The 15,716-nt window shown below is 38.6% G+C and overlaps 1 protein-coding gene across 1 annotated transcript in view; it reads left to right on the top strand.

Moving 5' to 3' along the window:
* Nucleotides 1-15,716, top strand: part of CSMD1 (CUB and Sushi multiple domains 1) — a 1,433,388-nt gene that overhangs the window by 1,104,550 nt on the left and 313,122 nt on the right. Inside the window, exons 17-18 of the mRNA XM_065899861.1 lie at nt 2,296-2,483; nt 10,395-10,583. Coding sequence (XP_065755933.1) covers nt 2,296-2,483; nt 10,395-10,583 — 377 coding nt within the window. The remainder of the gene's footprint in view (nt 1-2,295; nt 2,484-10,394; nt 10,584-15,716) is intronic.

The raw sequence follows: 15,716 nt of genomic DNA, 5'->3' as shown, positions 1-15,716 counted from the left end.
TACTTTGGAAGGGACCCACATGCTTTAAACTCCAAGGAAGCATCTTTGTTTAGTGTTTCAAGGTTAATTAATATCTGAGCAAATTGGGCTTTCTCTAACAATGACCTTCTTAACTAGACTGAGTTTGGGGTTCTAGTATTCAGAATATTATAATGTCTCAAGACAGATGTACATTATTGTATTATTTTTTAACTAATTTTCTGATTCTCAATGACAACATCCATACAGGAAAGGTTTTTAGCAGGAATTATGTTATCACTTAGTGATTATTTGTATTTGAATTATTATTGATATTATTATATCTGATAGGATAATTATAACTCCAGTAGGATAATCTCTCAGAAGAAAAGAAAAAATTGGTTTATGTATTCATTATATTGGCGAATGGATTCTTGCATATAATCTTAGTCACTGGGAAAAAAAACCTTTATAAATATTAAGTAAATTGTTTGGTTTCTTATTAATTTTTACACTTTCTAGTATTGAGAGGGAAAAAAGAAGAAACACTTCCTGATTTCCAGCAGCACAACAAATTTAAATCATTTAGTAAAAATAGTGATTTTACTTCTGGTTTGGCAGAAGTTATTAGCATTCCATTTTCAGTTGCCTGCACAAAAATACTCAATTTTTCTCAATCTTGTCTTTTCGATACTATTGAACTGCGGTATTTGCTAAATTCCATTTGTAAGTACCAACGTTTCTGATATTTTCAGACACTAGTGATTATTACCCTGGACATAGTACACCGCCCTTCAATAGTGCATTGGTTTATACCTTGAGCTGTGAGCTGACATCCTAATAAAGGATGTGTTTGCACAAACAAATTTTAAATTCCATACTGATGTTATTGTTACACATTGTGTGCTAGGTTGCCAAATGATGAAAAGCATTATATTTTTCTTTCTGAGGTTACCCTGGAAATCGTCCAGCTCTTGAGGCATGCCCTCTGTCAGTCCTGGCTGTCTCTAAAGATGAAAGATGTGAAAACTTCAATGCAGATACTTCAAATGAGATTTACTCCATGCTTATCTAGACTTCTTGAATGTGCACTGAGATAACTGTGAAGTCATAGCATCTTCAGAGAACATTTTTAATAGGAAAAGACAAAGCTGCCCTATCCCACCCCAAATGTCCAGCCTGTGGCTGTATTCTGACCTAGCCACACGCTACACCAGTTGTTTGAATTCCCCTTTACGGAAGATAGAGGGTCAGGGACCATTCTAAGTTAGTTGCAAGGATATATCATTATTGTGCATTTGCACTAAGAGGAGTATGTGATTTAATGATAAACAGGGCAGAGCCCTTTGATTTCAGCATCTTTTTTCATTGCTCTGTGCCGGGAATCTAAGACAGCCACTCTGTCCCTTCCTCTTCCTCCCCATCAGCAGCATACGTTGCAGACCCTGGAGACCCACAGCATAGGCTACCCTGGAATTCTCTGTCTGAGAGTCACTGATGGATCAGAGGCTCCAGTCAGTTGAGCTGCTGCCTGAGCGCCACGCCAGACACTTGGAAACTGGGTTAGCTCTTTGAGGACGAGATGGGCCCATTTACAAAGTTATCTCAGTGCCTGGAATGGTACCCCCATTTCATCAAAGAGCACCCAAGTAGCTGCAACTGTATATAAATATAATATCAGACCAGATGATCTGGAAGCATAAGTCCTTCTTGGAAGAAAAGTTAAGCACTTTCTGGAAGCTGTTCTAACCTTTTCAGATCATTGAAGTAGTATTTGGTTTCTGAAGCAGTAATGTGCCCAGTGCTCTCCCACTGTCACACAAGAGTTAATGCAGCTTGAAAAGGCACAGAATTTTTTGTTTCAGGAAAGGTATTTGAAGTATTGACATGTATTTTGGTTTACCCTTTTCCTTTAGGAGATCATGTCACTTCAATATGCTCATTTTAAGAAATCCATAATCATGTTACACTTGGGATCATGAAAAACAGTTTGAAAATGTGCTGTGATTGACTTACACTAACTGGCGCTTCTCTATCTACTGGCTCACAGTATTTCTATTTTAGAGCTGAGTCACTACCCCCGTTTCTGTCTGTGATGCTACTGGATGGAGTATTGAGTCAGAGGGAGGGATGTGGGGGTGAGTCTTCCCCCCCAGAAATAAGTACTGTCCTCAAATACTACACGTGCTCAAGTCTTCAAAACATATATACGTGTCTCCGTATCTATTTTATGTCCCTTGCTGTACGTGGGTTTTTAGTAAGTGAATGATATTACAGGCTGTCTGTACGTTAATGCAGCTCTGCATCTCTCTTCTGACTGGATATGCTTGCCCACAGATTCCAGACAGAAGTTAATTATGACACCCTGGAGGTCAGAGACGGGCCAGCCAGCTCGTCCCCGCTGATCGGGGAGTACCACGGCACACAGGCGCCTCAGTTCCTCATCAGCACAGGGAATTTCATGTACCTCCTCTTCACCACAGACAATAGCCGGTCCAGCGTGGGCTTCCTCATCCGCTACGAGAGTAAGTGGTCCTCCCTTGCCAGGGCTGTGCCCGATTGTCGGGTTGAGTTCCACACACGTGGTCTCATTGTGTCACGTAGCAGGAGATGTGCTGGGAATGCATTTCTAATGCTAGTCACTGTAAAAAACAGCAGTTCTTCCCGCCTCTGTCCACACTGCACTGTGCCATCGTCAAGACTTTCTCTTATTAAGGACAGAGAGCCGTGGGGATTTTTACTTTAGACTCAAAAAGAAGACATATTCGTTTATTATAAAGTAAAATAATAAACTAATGAAAACAGTGAAACGTGTTCATTTACTGCACGATGTAATAATAAATTTCTAGTATTAGAAAATATACCTGTTGGCCAAAAGAGCTACAGGGCATGTCACTAAAATGATATCTCCTGAGCAATATATTTTGTTAGAAATATGGTTAGGGCAGTTGTGGTACTTATTTGTGAGTATACATGTGCCTGTTTCAGTCAGCAGAGAGACTGTAACTAAGAGAGAAGGAATTAAAACTCGGTTGAACTTTTACTAAATGACAAATACCTGTTGTTATTATTAACAACTGTTAAAAATGTTTAAGAACAATTATTAGACATATTTAAACACAATTGCTAAAATATCATAATGCAGTGTATTTTGCAAAGCAATCCCAATTCCTTCCCATTTTTGTTTCCATCCGTCCAAATTTGGCTCTTAGCTTTAGCTTCTGAAATTAGGAGATCGAGGGATTATATCATTTGATAGTAATATTTATGCAAGGGTGCTTCTGGAATGGAGTAGAGAGCAGTTCAGCCTGGGAATGCATTTCTAATGCTAGTCAATTTAAAAAACAGTAATTCTTCCGTTCACTGAAAATTCTTCGCTTCCAGAGTGGAATGAAAGAAGATGCATCAGAGTAGCTCAATATGGAATCTGAAGGGATAAATCCTTTATTTTTTTAGGATTTTTAAGGTTCTTTCTCAGAATCTTTCCTAAAATAAACTAAACAAAGTTTTAATGTTGTTGTAAAAATACATATGATCTTATAAATGCATGAATAGGGCCATATCTAGCAGGCTGAATTTTTCATCTTTTTCTTTCCTGCCTTTTCCCACATTGCCCGCTTCTGCTCATGTTAATCTTGCCCAAACCCTATCCAACAACTAAAATTAATAACCTGTTGTGCAGATTTCTCTTTTTTACATGCTTATCTATATAATTATATGCAAACATATATACGCAAATACACATATAAGGTTATGTGTACTTTTTGATTAAAAATGGAATTATATTAGACTTGTATTCTGATAACAAGAAAATTGATTATTAATGATTTAAAGATTAATTTCAGATTTAATTAAAAGTTATTATGCTTCATATATATACATCATTTACTTCTAAGTTACATATTTTTAAACTTGTACATTTTAAGAAGCAGAAACTTCTGTATTTCATTCCTTTCTTAACATTCCTTTAAGTTATCACTTCTCTTTGGAGTGAAGATGTGTACACATTACAGTCATCTGAATTTGTACAACTCCTCAGCATTGATCTACTAAGATGTATTCTCTCCACCCCATCCTGCACATTTTTCTTAAAGCTACATACAATAGGTTGGCCTTTGGATATAGAGTTGGGTGAAACTTAAGAGAATAGATAGTTTTAGGTGCTAACAAACATTAGAACAGAGTATTCTATGTTCTCTCTCTCTTATTTGCATACCATAGATTATTTTGGCTATTTCTAGTCCCTTTTGAAGAAACAAGTTCTAAAGCCCATATGTAGGTGGTAGAAACTAATGTCATTTGCTTCTCTGCCTCATTTATATAAGTGGGTTGTTCTTATTCATGATTTCTGGAAAATCAGGGAAAGTCAGTCACAAGTTCCTATTTAGATTGTCAGCATTATATAATATAATATATAATATAATATAATATAAATTTATTGAGTAGATAATTCTAACAATAATCGTTATAAGCTGAAAAGACTGACTGCATTATGTTTCAGGGTTCTTTTTATTTATCCTATATTTGAAAATGGACATGAGTCTGAGTAAGACATAGTATAACCCAGTGATCCTCAGAGGACAGTGCTTTTTGCCATTTTCCCTTCTTTTCATCAGTAAAAGGAGGCAAAAACAAACCCCCAGCTGGTGTGTTTGGAGGATAACTGTGCAAGTGTCTGAAATGTCTGATCCCTTGGAGCCTGGAATTCTTCTCCCTCCTTCTTTACTGGAAAAGCTGGGGCTGGCTCTGTAGTTCTAGATGAGGGCAGAGGACAAGATGGGCAAGGTTCCTATAGCATCAGACTGTCCACAGCTCTGCCTTAGAGGGGACCTTGTTCTGGACCTTCATCCACTCTCATTTGTGGACACCCGGTGACCCTTTCAGAAGACCCAGGCCCCAGACATTTCTGATGCAGTCTGTGGGTGAGAGCATTGACAGGATATTGGGGAACGATCACCAGGAAGGAAGTCACACTGAAGCCTGACTTGTTATCACCTCAATTTACTTATCTCTGGTGAAGACTTCGAGGAGAAATGGGAAGTGAGCAGAAGCCAGTGCGATGTAGGACCTGGCACTTTAATGGGAAGCAGAGCCAGGAAAGGCCTGGCCTTCAGCGCAGTGGCTGTCGGGGCTGTTGCCACAGGCACCTGCGGGGTTTGCAGCTGACCAGGGCCCAGGCTGCTAGCCCAGCGTCCTAGGGCGTGCCTGCCGCTGCTGGGGCAGGCACTTTACTGGAGCCCCGTGCCCAGCTCACACCCACGTCCTGCGTACGAAGCCTGCCGAAGGAGCAGTTTTCTCAAACACTGCTGTGCGCTAGTCTTCACCTGGGGGTCCTAGTGAAATGGAGATTCCTAAGCTCGAATTCCAGGTATTAAAGTTGAGCACGTCAGAATTCTGGACCTTTGCGTGAATCCTCAAGGTGATCCTGAGGGCGGTGGCGTGTAGGTGGCAGTGGGTGTCTGAGGCAGCCCAGGCAGGCCATGGCAGGTGCTGCCTGCCGCACGGGCTCCAGGTGGAGGGGACCTGCAGGCAGGTGCAGAGGGACAACAGAGGTAATGGAAGAGTAAAGGACCAGGAGAGAAGCACAGAGAGAGACAGAGAGAGAGAGAGAGAGGAGAAAAACATGGGAACGACACACCTTACCAACCCCTTTGTCATTTTGACCATTTCTAGTACCCTTTGAGGAAACGTGTTCAGAACCCAATATGCAGACACTAGAAAAATAATTACACCTGCTCATCTGACACATTTTTAAAGAGTGGGTTGCCCATGACCTAAGAATGGTTTACATCAAATTTTTATGCCATTTAAAAATCATAAAATAGCCCATCTCCCTTTTGTCTTTCATCAAGAATGGCTGACACTGTAAACCTTTCTTGCTTTAAAAAAATGTTAATGACCCCACCTCATGCCCAGATGGGCACATGGCAATCTACTCTACAGACAGAGAGCCTTGCAGGGGTGACCACACTCTGCTCAAGTTTTGCTTATTTTTGTAGTGGTTCCATAAAATAATGTGAGCCGCTGTAAATGACATTCATTTCCGCTCTTTCTGAACTGTAGGGCAGAAGGGTTGAGCCAGTTTTTCAAGGATTATTCCTAAAAGCATACCCAGGGTTGTAGTTCTACTCTTGTACTAAGTTTTAGGAATCGTTGCTCTCGTAAATATAATGTCCATTTACAGTCTGAGCTTTCATTACTTTATTCCTTATAAGGAATGTGACACAGTATATTCATATAATAGTAATTGCATTATCCCCCAGAATAATCATTTGTTCTGTTTGTTTGTAGAGATAGCTTTGAACCACACTTTAAAATCATCATAATTGTATAGGGAATTGAAAAATAAAATGCTAAAAAATGAAAAATAAATGGATATCTCAAGTACATGGAGATTTTCCATTTAATTTTAGCACACTTCTTAGAAATGCTTTTTAATAATGTTTCTGGAAAGAAGCAAGATTTACTAAATGTAAATATATATATCCTACTATGCAATTCATATACTGTGCAATTTTTAAAATATTTGTGGTAAGCAGGGTGTGTTTTGTGGTGTGTGTGTGTAGATGAGTTTTCTTTGATTCAGTGACCTTTCTTATAACCAGAAAGGGAGACTGGTCAAGATGTAATGGTAATAAATGCAATACAACTGCAAATTAGATACAGCACACACACACACACAGACACACACATGCACATACACACACAGGAGACAGAGGAAGAGAGAAAAACAGTCAAGGACTTAGGTTTGAATTTCAGTCAATAATTAACTTGACAAATTTACTTAATTTCTTAGCCAGTTTCTTCATCTGTAAAGTAGGGAGTGTAACCACTATTTCAAAGCCTTCAGCAGGCTGTGAAAAGTGCCTGCACTAAAGCGTGGCAGGTAAAAGATACCCAGAGACTACGCGTTCTCTTCCTTGGACTCGGACTTTGAGGAAACAGAGAGCTGAGCGGCACTTTACCGACATCAAACGTGTAAATGTGATCTGACATGGACAGTTTCACAGCAGCCGTCTTCCTTCATTCAGTGAGCAGCAAATTTGTTCAGTCACTTATTTGACAAAAGCCAAATGAAAGGAAGTATATTTATATCGTGTATGTCAAAAAATTCAGAGCTGCGTTAAGTTTCAAGAAAGAAACAGTTGGTACAGAGTATAAATATATTCACAGCTCCAATAGGATCCACTGACCCAAGTGTTCCTTTGTGTTGTCTGGGCTGGAGACCAGAAGGGCAGACACGCTCTGAGCGAAACTCCGAAGCGCATTGTTTACTTTTCCTTCAGAGCAGCTTGTCTGCCTGTCCTCACCCCTGGATATGTAAGTTTATTTAAAGTTCCCATCCCCTGAGTCACATCACCTCCTTTGCTGTTTCACTCATTCTTCCCCAGCGTCGTCTTGTTTTGGAATTCCTGTACATGGCAGGTTCCAGGTGAACTAGTAGTCCAGTCTATGGCAAGTCCACACTCAGGAGTCATCCCCACGGGGACTTTCCTGTCTAATAAATGGGAGGGCCAAGGATCACAATATCTGCTCGTTTCCAAACTCAATATTTGCACCCATTATATTGTAAAAATAAATGAATGAATAAATAATGGCGTGTAGTTGGTATGAACAAGTGGTTATGACTTTAATGATTTTACTTAGTTATTAGTTCAGTTTTACACGTAAAGAATTCTAAATTTAAATTTGTACGCTTTGGTTTCCTCTGATATGTTTCTCTATTTTCCCCACACATTTTGTATTTTCTTACAATTTATGAATTTCATTATGGACACTAATTAATACAGCATTCGCACATTGTCTAAAATAGTAATTCCTTTTATTGTTATTCACTGCAGTGCAGTGACTGTACCGTCTAGTGATCACAGGACGTCATTTGATGAAATGGAATAATTTAGTTGGCTGGTTTTTCAGGACCCTGGATACCAATTCATCTCTTTGTTAGAGATTCTTCTTTTTAGGAAACTCTGCTATTGATCTTGAGGCTACAAAACCAATCAGCCTGTTATTATGTACCCGCTGTGTTCAGGGCATTGCTGTGTACAAGCTCTGGGCGTGTTGTGAAAACTCATAAACACTCCCTTAGAAGGTGAATGTGTGTGGTGTGTGTGTGTGTGTGTGTGTGTGTGTGTGTGTGTGTGTGCGCGCGCAGAGAGGGAGGAGCAGGGTAGCTGTTGGATCTTGGGGCAAACGATGGCCATGCTGCTTTTGGTATATCTGCAGCTCAGGAAGGGGTGTAAGGCATGCATGCATTTGTTGGCATACTTTGCAAGAAGTCAGGACAGTTATATCCTGTTGTTAAGGTAATAGGTGTGTGTTAGTTTTATGATATTAGAATGACTAATTTTTAAGAAAAAATTCTTGGGAAAAATGATGCTATATTTTTTATTCACTTTGCCTCTTTCTCTTTTCATTGTTTTATTTATTTTTTCCTTTGGAAAACTTCACTATGATAGTCTTTTCTGCTGTCTGTTAACCTGTGAGGTTAAGAGCACAGGCCTACAAAGTGCAAAGTTTGCTCTTTCTGCCAATTCTGAAACCAGATGCAAGTTCTGGGAGTTCCCAAAATGACCCTCAGGTTTGATAATTCGACAGAAGGACTCAGTGAGCTCACTGAAAGCTGCTATACTCACAGTCACATTTGTCACTGGAAAGGATACAAATGAGAACCAGCTGAAGGAAGAGGCACAGAGGGGAGACCCTGAGATTGGTCCGAACTCAGAGCTTCCAGGCGTCTTGTCCTCGTTGAGTCATGGACAGTGTCACCTCCTCCCACCCATGACTTGTGACATATGCACAGCTTACTGCCAACCTGGGAAGCTCATCTGAGCCTCTGTGTCCAGAGATTTTATCGACATTTCATTACATAAGCATCATGGATTGAATCATTGCCCCATATGGTTGAACTAAGTCTTTACCTGACGCTGTCCCTGTAGGTTAGACTGAAACCGTGTTGCCTCAAGGCACCCCACTTGAGCAACCTGCTGAATATAAACGATTAGGTGTGGTCCCAGGGGCCCACGGTGAATAACAGACACTCACACCACTCAGCAAATCCCAGGAGTTTAAAGGTCACCTCCTAGGAGCTATACTAGTCTTGGAAATCACATTTCTTACTGAATATTTTTGAATGTGGCTCAGCCATCCTACTTGTGTTTCTGTCCTATTGGATCACATGTTGCTGCACTAAAGAAGAAATCACATCACTTCTTATTTAAGAAACTCACCCCTCCGCCTGCCGATGCAGGGGACACAGGTTCGTGCCCCGGTCTGGGAAGATCCCACATGCCGCGGAGCGGCTAGGCCTGTGAGCCATGGCCGCTGAGCCTGTGTGTCCAGAGCCTGTGCTCCGCAACGGGAGAGGCCAGGGCAGTGAGAGGCCCGCGTACCAAAAAAAAAAAAGAAACTCACCCCTTAGTTGTACTTCATGTATTTGACTTAATGAGGGAAGGTATATTCATAAGATACATCACTCAAACTTTGGTAAAGCATATACAGTGATCAGAAATATTATCCCAAATATCATTTTAGGGGAGTAAACAGTCTGAATATTGGTAATACTTTAATATTTTTGCTCAATACTTCAAGCCATAATTGCAGTGTTTTGAATCTGGGAGAGTTATGGGAGAGTTATGTATAGCATAACTGGGAGAGTTATGTATAGCAACAGCAAGTCTTTTTTTTAATCTGTTTGCATTCCTAAACATCACAATGATATTCTCTTCCCTTATTCCCATGTTTCCTCATCTTTTAAAATATATATTATTCTAAAAATAAAGAGAAATGTTAGAGACAGAGAAAAGAAACTCTTGTAATGACATGATCGTCATTACTTGACTTTATATAGCACTTTACTTTTTAACATCTTTTAGCAAAGGCTAATTGTAGCCATCTTGAAAGTGGCTGACTTAAGTACAAATCTAAAAGAAAAAAGAAATGTGGAAATGCAATTTTAGAAAATTAACTCCAGTGTAGTTTTGATTTGCATTATGTGTATGGGCTTGGGTGGATGTATGCAAATATATGAAAGTTGAAGTATGACTGCCAAAATCTATTTGGTATATCAAATATAAAAGGAAAGGAGAGGGGGAGGGGTGGAGATGGAAAACAGAAAAACTTCAACTTTATTTAGTACAGTTCATTGCTTTTCAAATGAAAAAAGGTAAAATTCAGGGAGGTCAGCAAATTATTCAAGATTGGCACTACTTAGCTATCATCTGTAGCTAAGTGTAATGATATACATCTTTCTACAAAAAAAACAGGGCCCAGTACTTGAAAATGTATTGGTTTTCACATGAAAGGATTATCGATTCACTGGCATGATTTTCCAGGTCTGATGATGTCTGGGGATATTTTGTATGTATTATGGCCCAAATATTTTTTTTCTATAATCCAGGAAGATCCGTGTCTGATGGTTTTTTCTGTGCATCCAGGTGTGACTCTGGAGTCGGACTCTTGCCTTGACCCGGGGATCCCTGTGAATGGGCATCGGCACGGCAGTCACTTTGGCATCCAGTCCACAGTGACCTTCAGCTGCAATCCAGGCTATACACTGAGTGACGATGAGCCCCTGGTCTGTGAGCGGAACCACCAGTGGAGCCATGCATTGCCCAGCTGTGACGGTAGGTGGAGCTCAGCACAGCAGCAAACCCGGAAGGCGTGCATAGCAATTCTTTAAACAGTCTGGGTGGCATGTGTTTTGTGGGGTGGTAGGATATGACTGAAGTGGGCCTTCTATTTGAAAGCTTGTACACCTTAAAAATACGGCCATTTAGCATGTGAAGTTTACCTGGCAAATCTTCTCTATGAAGCAGAGCTTCTGTTTAGAAATGAAGAACATAAATTATGGGCTGGCCTTCAGTTTCATCCCCAGACACTCAAGCTTGTAGAGCTTAGTGATGCACACATCCTTACCCACGGTGTTTATTGAAGACTACGTGAGACAGCATCATGAGTAGGCATGTTCCACCCTGTCAGACCTGATTTTCCTGTGAACCGGTCCAGGCATCAGACAACTTGCTCCAGCTCTGCACACCTGGACTGTGTTGCCTCTGACTCTTCCCTATGGCAGAGCTCTTCCCCAGGGGTGTGGGAAGTCTTTCCTCTGGAGATCCCCCCGACTGGTTTTGTGTGTGTGTGTGTGTGTGTGTGTGTGTGTGATACCACCCACTTTCCCTGTCTGCACAGATCTGCTTTTGGAAATCTCAAAATGAATAACATTCTTGTTGATTGTGTGTTACTGTATTATGCAGCTTTACGCTATGCAGTTTATAGTTATAACAGCCAGATGGACGAATATGTTACTTGTGATCATTTGCGACAGTGTCAGGGATTTTGCCTTTGGCCACGAATGTAACCACGTGGTTATATTCATGACCAAAGGCCATGAAGAATATATAAATATATATAAAATATATCTGTTTTATATATACAATAGATATACATTCTTATATATATTTCCATATAAATATTATATATATTTCCATTTCCATTACTTTTTATAGACTTTAGGCATTTCCACTCAAAGATGATATATTGATATATTCATGAAAAACCTTGACTTCTTCAAAATGATTCACCGAAAATAACAGGGTTTAATGGGACAATTACGCTTGGCTACAGACCACTCAAGACCTTTGACCTTTGTCACCAGAGTGTTAACCCAAACAATAACTGGTACTTTGGGAGAAAGACTGCAAAGTGCAGGTGGACAGCACACGGTGGTTGGAGGGTGTCTCAAGAAGAATGAAGAATCCACAAAACCAGGAGAGTGGAACACTGCCCTCTGGGCAGAAGCAGATGCAGGTTGAGCTCTCCATCTATGGGGCCAGCATATCAGAAGCCACAGAAGGAGATGCAACCTGACGTGAAGCATTAGCTATGCGAGGCAAGGGGTGAGCCCTGCTGGGGAGGGACCCCTAGGTGCATGTGCCTACTTTTACTTTCCTTAATAGGGATCTGAAAGAGTTCCAGTTTTGTGCAGAAGATAAGCTGAGACATTTTTCTTTTCCTGCCATAGGTTATAACTCTACTGTATCAACTCCAGTATTTGCCTAGGGAAAATGTTGTAAGAACCCAAATAATTGTCATATTATGTTGACACCACTTTTCTATTTACCAATCTCAGATGAGCTGTTAATATAGAAATATGTATTGTAGCAGGGCAGCCTGTAGAAATGTAGAGGATTGTCAAAAGGTATATTCCTTACTACTCAGCCATAAAAAAGAGTGCAATATTGCCATTTGCAGCAACATCGGTGGATCTAGAGACTGTCATACTAAGTGAAGTAAGTCAGGCAGAGAAAGAAAATATCATATCACTTATATGTGGAATCTTAAAAATTGATACAAATCAACTTTACAAAACAGAAACAGACTCACAGACATAGAAAACAAACTTATAGTTACCAAAGGGAAAAGGAGAGGGGCAAGGGATAAATTAGGAGTGTGGGATTAACAGATACACACCACTGTATATAAAATAGATAAAAAACAAGGGGAAGGATTTACTGTATAGCATAGAGAACTATATTCAATATCTTGCAATAAATCATAATGGAAAAAGAATCTGAAGCTATACACCTGAAACTAACACAGTATTGTAAATCAACTATAGTTAAATCAAAAAATATTTTAAAAGGTATATTCCTAATTCCCTTTATATTCAATTCAATATTTCAATGAAAGAAAGTGGCAGAAATTGCCCAGGTGTACATAGGTGCATAACTACAACATGGACCACAAGCACCTTGGCCCCACGTTTGCCGTACAGGAGGATGTATCAGAGCCAACTGCTTCCTTCAAAGCAGGTGAAAAGGGATGAAGACTTGCAGACAGTAGTTATGAGTAAATTATTCTAGGAAGATGTGTCTCCTTATTTGCATTCTTTTTTATATTAGACCTTAAATAAACTCTAAAATAATATATCACCTTAACAAATATATAGAGAACCATAATATAAATGAATCTACCTGTAGAAAATACCATACTTAATAGTAAACTATTACAAAAAGTCCCATGAAATTCAAGAACAGAACAACTTCCTCAGTATCAGAAATGTTATTTGACATTGCCCAGAAGATCTTAACTAAGACAATAATTTAAGAAAATTATATGAATGATAAATGTTAGAAAGAGAATATAACCATTAGCAATAATAAGGGTTCAGTATGTGACTGCATTCAGGATAAACATAAATCAGTAGATTTCCACAAAGAACATAACATATTAGAAGTATGATAAAATACATATATAGAAAATAAACCCCTAAAAACTGCCAGGAATATATCTAACAAGAAATATGAAGGCATATATTTTTTAAAAATTAGAAAGTTACAATATAATACAAAAGAATAACCTAGAAGTGGAAATACATATTATGTTTCTACATGGGAAGAATGAAATTTAAATGTACAGATTTTCTACAAATAGAGTTTAAAGTTCAATCAAATCTAATTAAAATTAATTTGGGTTTTTTGTAGAAATTTATAGACATTTAAAAATTAATCCAGAAGGGTAAAGGCTGCAAACAGCTAAGAAATACGTATTTTTAAGAAAGATAAGGAAGGGCTACACTACCTAGTATCAAAGAATACTGAAAATTAATGATTGATTAAAACAATATGAAATCAGTGCAGAAATACAGAAACAGATTAATGATACAGCGTAGGGATCCTAGTAACGTATCTGTGCCCGTATAGGAACTTAATTTATGAAAATTATTCCAAATCAGCGAGAGGGGATGACACATTTAATAAATAATGTTGGTCAAATGGGATATCTGAGTGGGGTTTAAAATGTTAAAAAAGTAAATCAAAGTTACACATTAAAGATAGAAACAAAGATTCAGAACTTCAAATCATTATGTGACAATTAGTCAAATATTATTAAGACAACCTTTTATTGAATATTTATTTATTTACACAAATATAAGCTCAGTGAGTTTTCCCACAAGAAACACATCTGTATAAGATCAAGACCACACAGATCAGTAGATGAACGTGACCAGCACCCCAGGAGTCCCCTCCCAGTCATTGCCCTACAAAGGCTACTGCTCCCTTGATCCTCTAAAGATTCTATGTAAAGGAAATCATACAGGATGTGTACTTTGCTGTGTCCCGCTTCTTCCACTCAGTCATACACTTGTGACATCATCCAAGTCATGACATTTAACTGCACTTCCTTCATTCTCGTCATCTATGTTTTATTGTATAAGTATACCACCATGTTTTATTCCATGATACGCTGTATGAAATTTGAGTTATTTTGAGCACCCTTTCATGCTTTTTTGGCCAAGGGTATATCCTCCTCCGCGAAACACTTGTTTTTTCCTCCTATTTATACTGGGTAACATACCTTTTTCTTATTGAATTGTAAGCATTGTTTGTATATTTGGAGACCACTCCTTTGTTGGATCGACGCATGGTGAATGTTTTCTCTCACTCTGTCTCTGTCTTCCTCCTCTTCTTGATCTTTGTTTTTAAATTTTTAAAATCTTTTTATTGGGGTGTAGTTGCTTTACAATGTTGTGTTAGTTTCTGCTGTACAGCAAAGTGAATCAGTTATATGTATACACATATCCCCTCTTTTTTGGATTTCCTTCCCATTTAGGTCACCACAGAGCATTAAGTAGAGCTCCCTGTGCTATATATAGCAGGTTCTCATTAGTTATCTATTTTATACATATTACTGTATATATGTCAATCCCTATCTCCCAATTTATCCCACCTCCCCTTTCCCCCCTTGGTGTCCATACATTTGTTCTCTATGTCTGTGTCTCTATTTCTGCCTTGCAAACAGGTTCATCTGTACCGTTTTTCTAGATTACACATATATGCATTAATATACGATATTTGTTTTTCTCTCTCTGACTTACTTCCCTCTGTATGACAGTCTCTAAGTTATGACCCAGCAGTCCCACTACTGGGCATATAACCTGAGAAAACCATAATTCAAAAAGACACATGCATCCGAATGTTCATTGCAACACTATTTACAGTATAGCCAGGTCATGGAAGCAACCTAAATGTCCATTGACAGATGAATGGATAAAGAAGATGTGGTACATATATACAATGGAATATTAGCCATAAAGAGGAATGAAATTGGGTCATTGGTAGAGACGTAGATGGATCTTGGTCTCTTTTTGATGAATAGAATGTTTTCAGTTTAAAGTAGTCTAATTGTTCAGTGAATTCATTGGTGGTTGGTGCTTTACAGGTAGTGTTTAAGAAGCCTTGCTACCTGCAGCGTCATAATGATATTCTATTGTTTTCTTTCAGAAAACTTTAAAACTTTTAAAGCTTTATTGAGATATAATTAAAATTCTATAAACTGCCTGTTTAATGTTAAAATTTTAATATGTTCTGAGGTATGTATACATCCATGAAACCATCACTGTGATTAAGAACGTTTTCATCACGCCTGAAAGCAAACACTAATTTATTTTAAATTTCAAATATATACTTTAAATCCGTCTAATTTTTTGTTAAGTTAATACGTAGTGTCTAGATCCATTTTTTTTCCCCAGTAGGGCTTTCCAGTTGAGACAGTGTTATTTATTGGAAAGATCATACTGTCTCTTCTCTGATGCACTATTTTGTCACACAAGTGACTAAGCATGAGTCATTGGTTTTGTCCTTTTGTTTGTTCCTTGAGAAATTTTACTTTTTAATTCTTGGAAAACCTTCTAAAGAAATATAGAAATAATAAAAAACATTTACATTTCACTATATACAAATTAAAAGTTCCATTAA

The sequence above is a fragment of the Phocoena phocoena genome, chromosome 21, assembly GCF_963924675.1.
Source record: "Phocoena phocoena chromosome 21, mPhoPho1.1, whole genome shotgun sequence".
NCBI classification, from domain to species: domain Eukaryota; kingdom Metazoa; phylum Chordata; class Mammalia; order Artiodactyla; family Phocoenidae; genus Phocoena; species Phocoena phocoena.
This window is presented reverse-complemented; position numbering and strand designations above follow the sequence as displayed.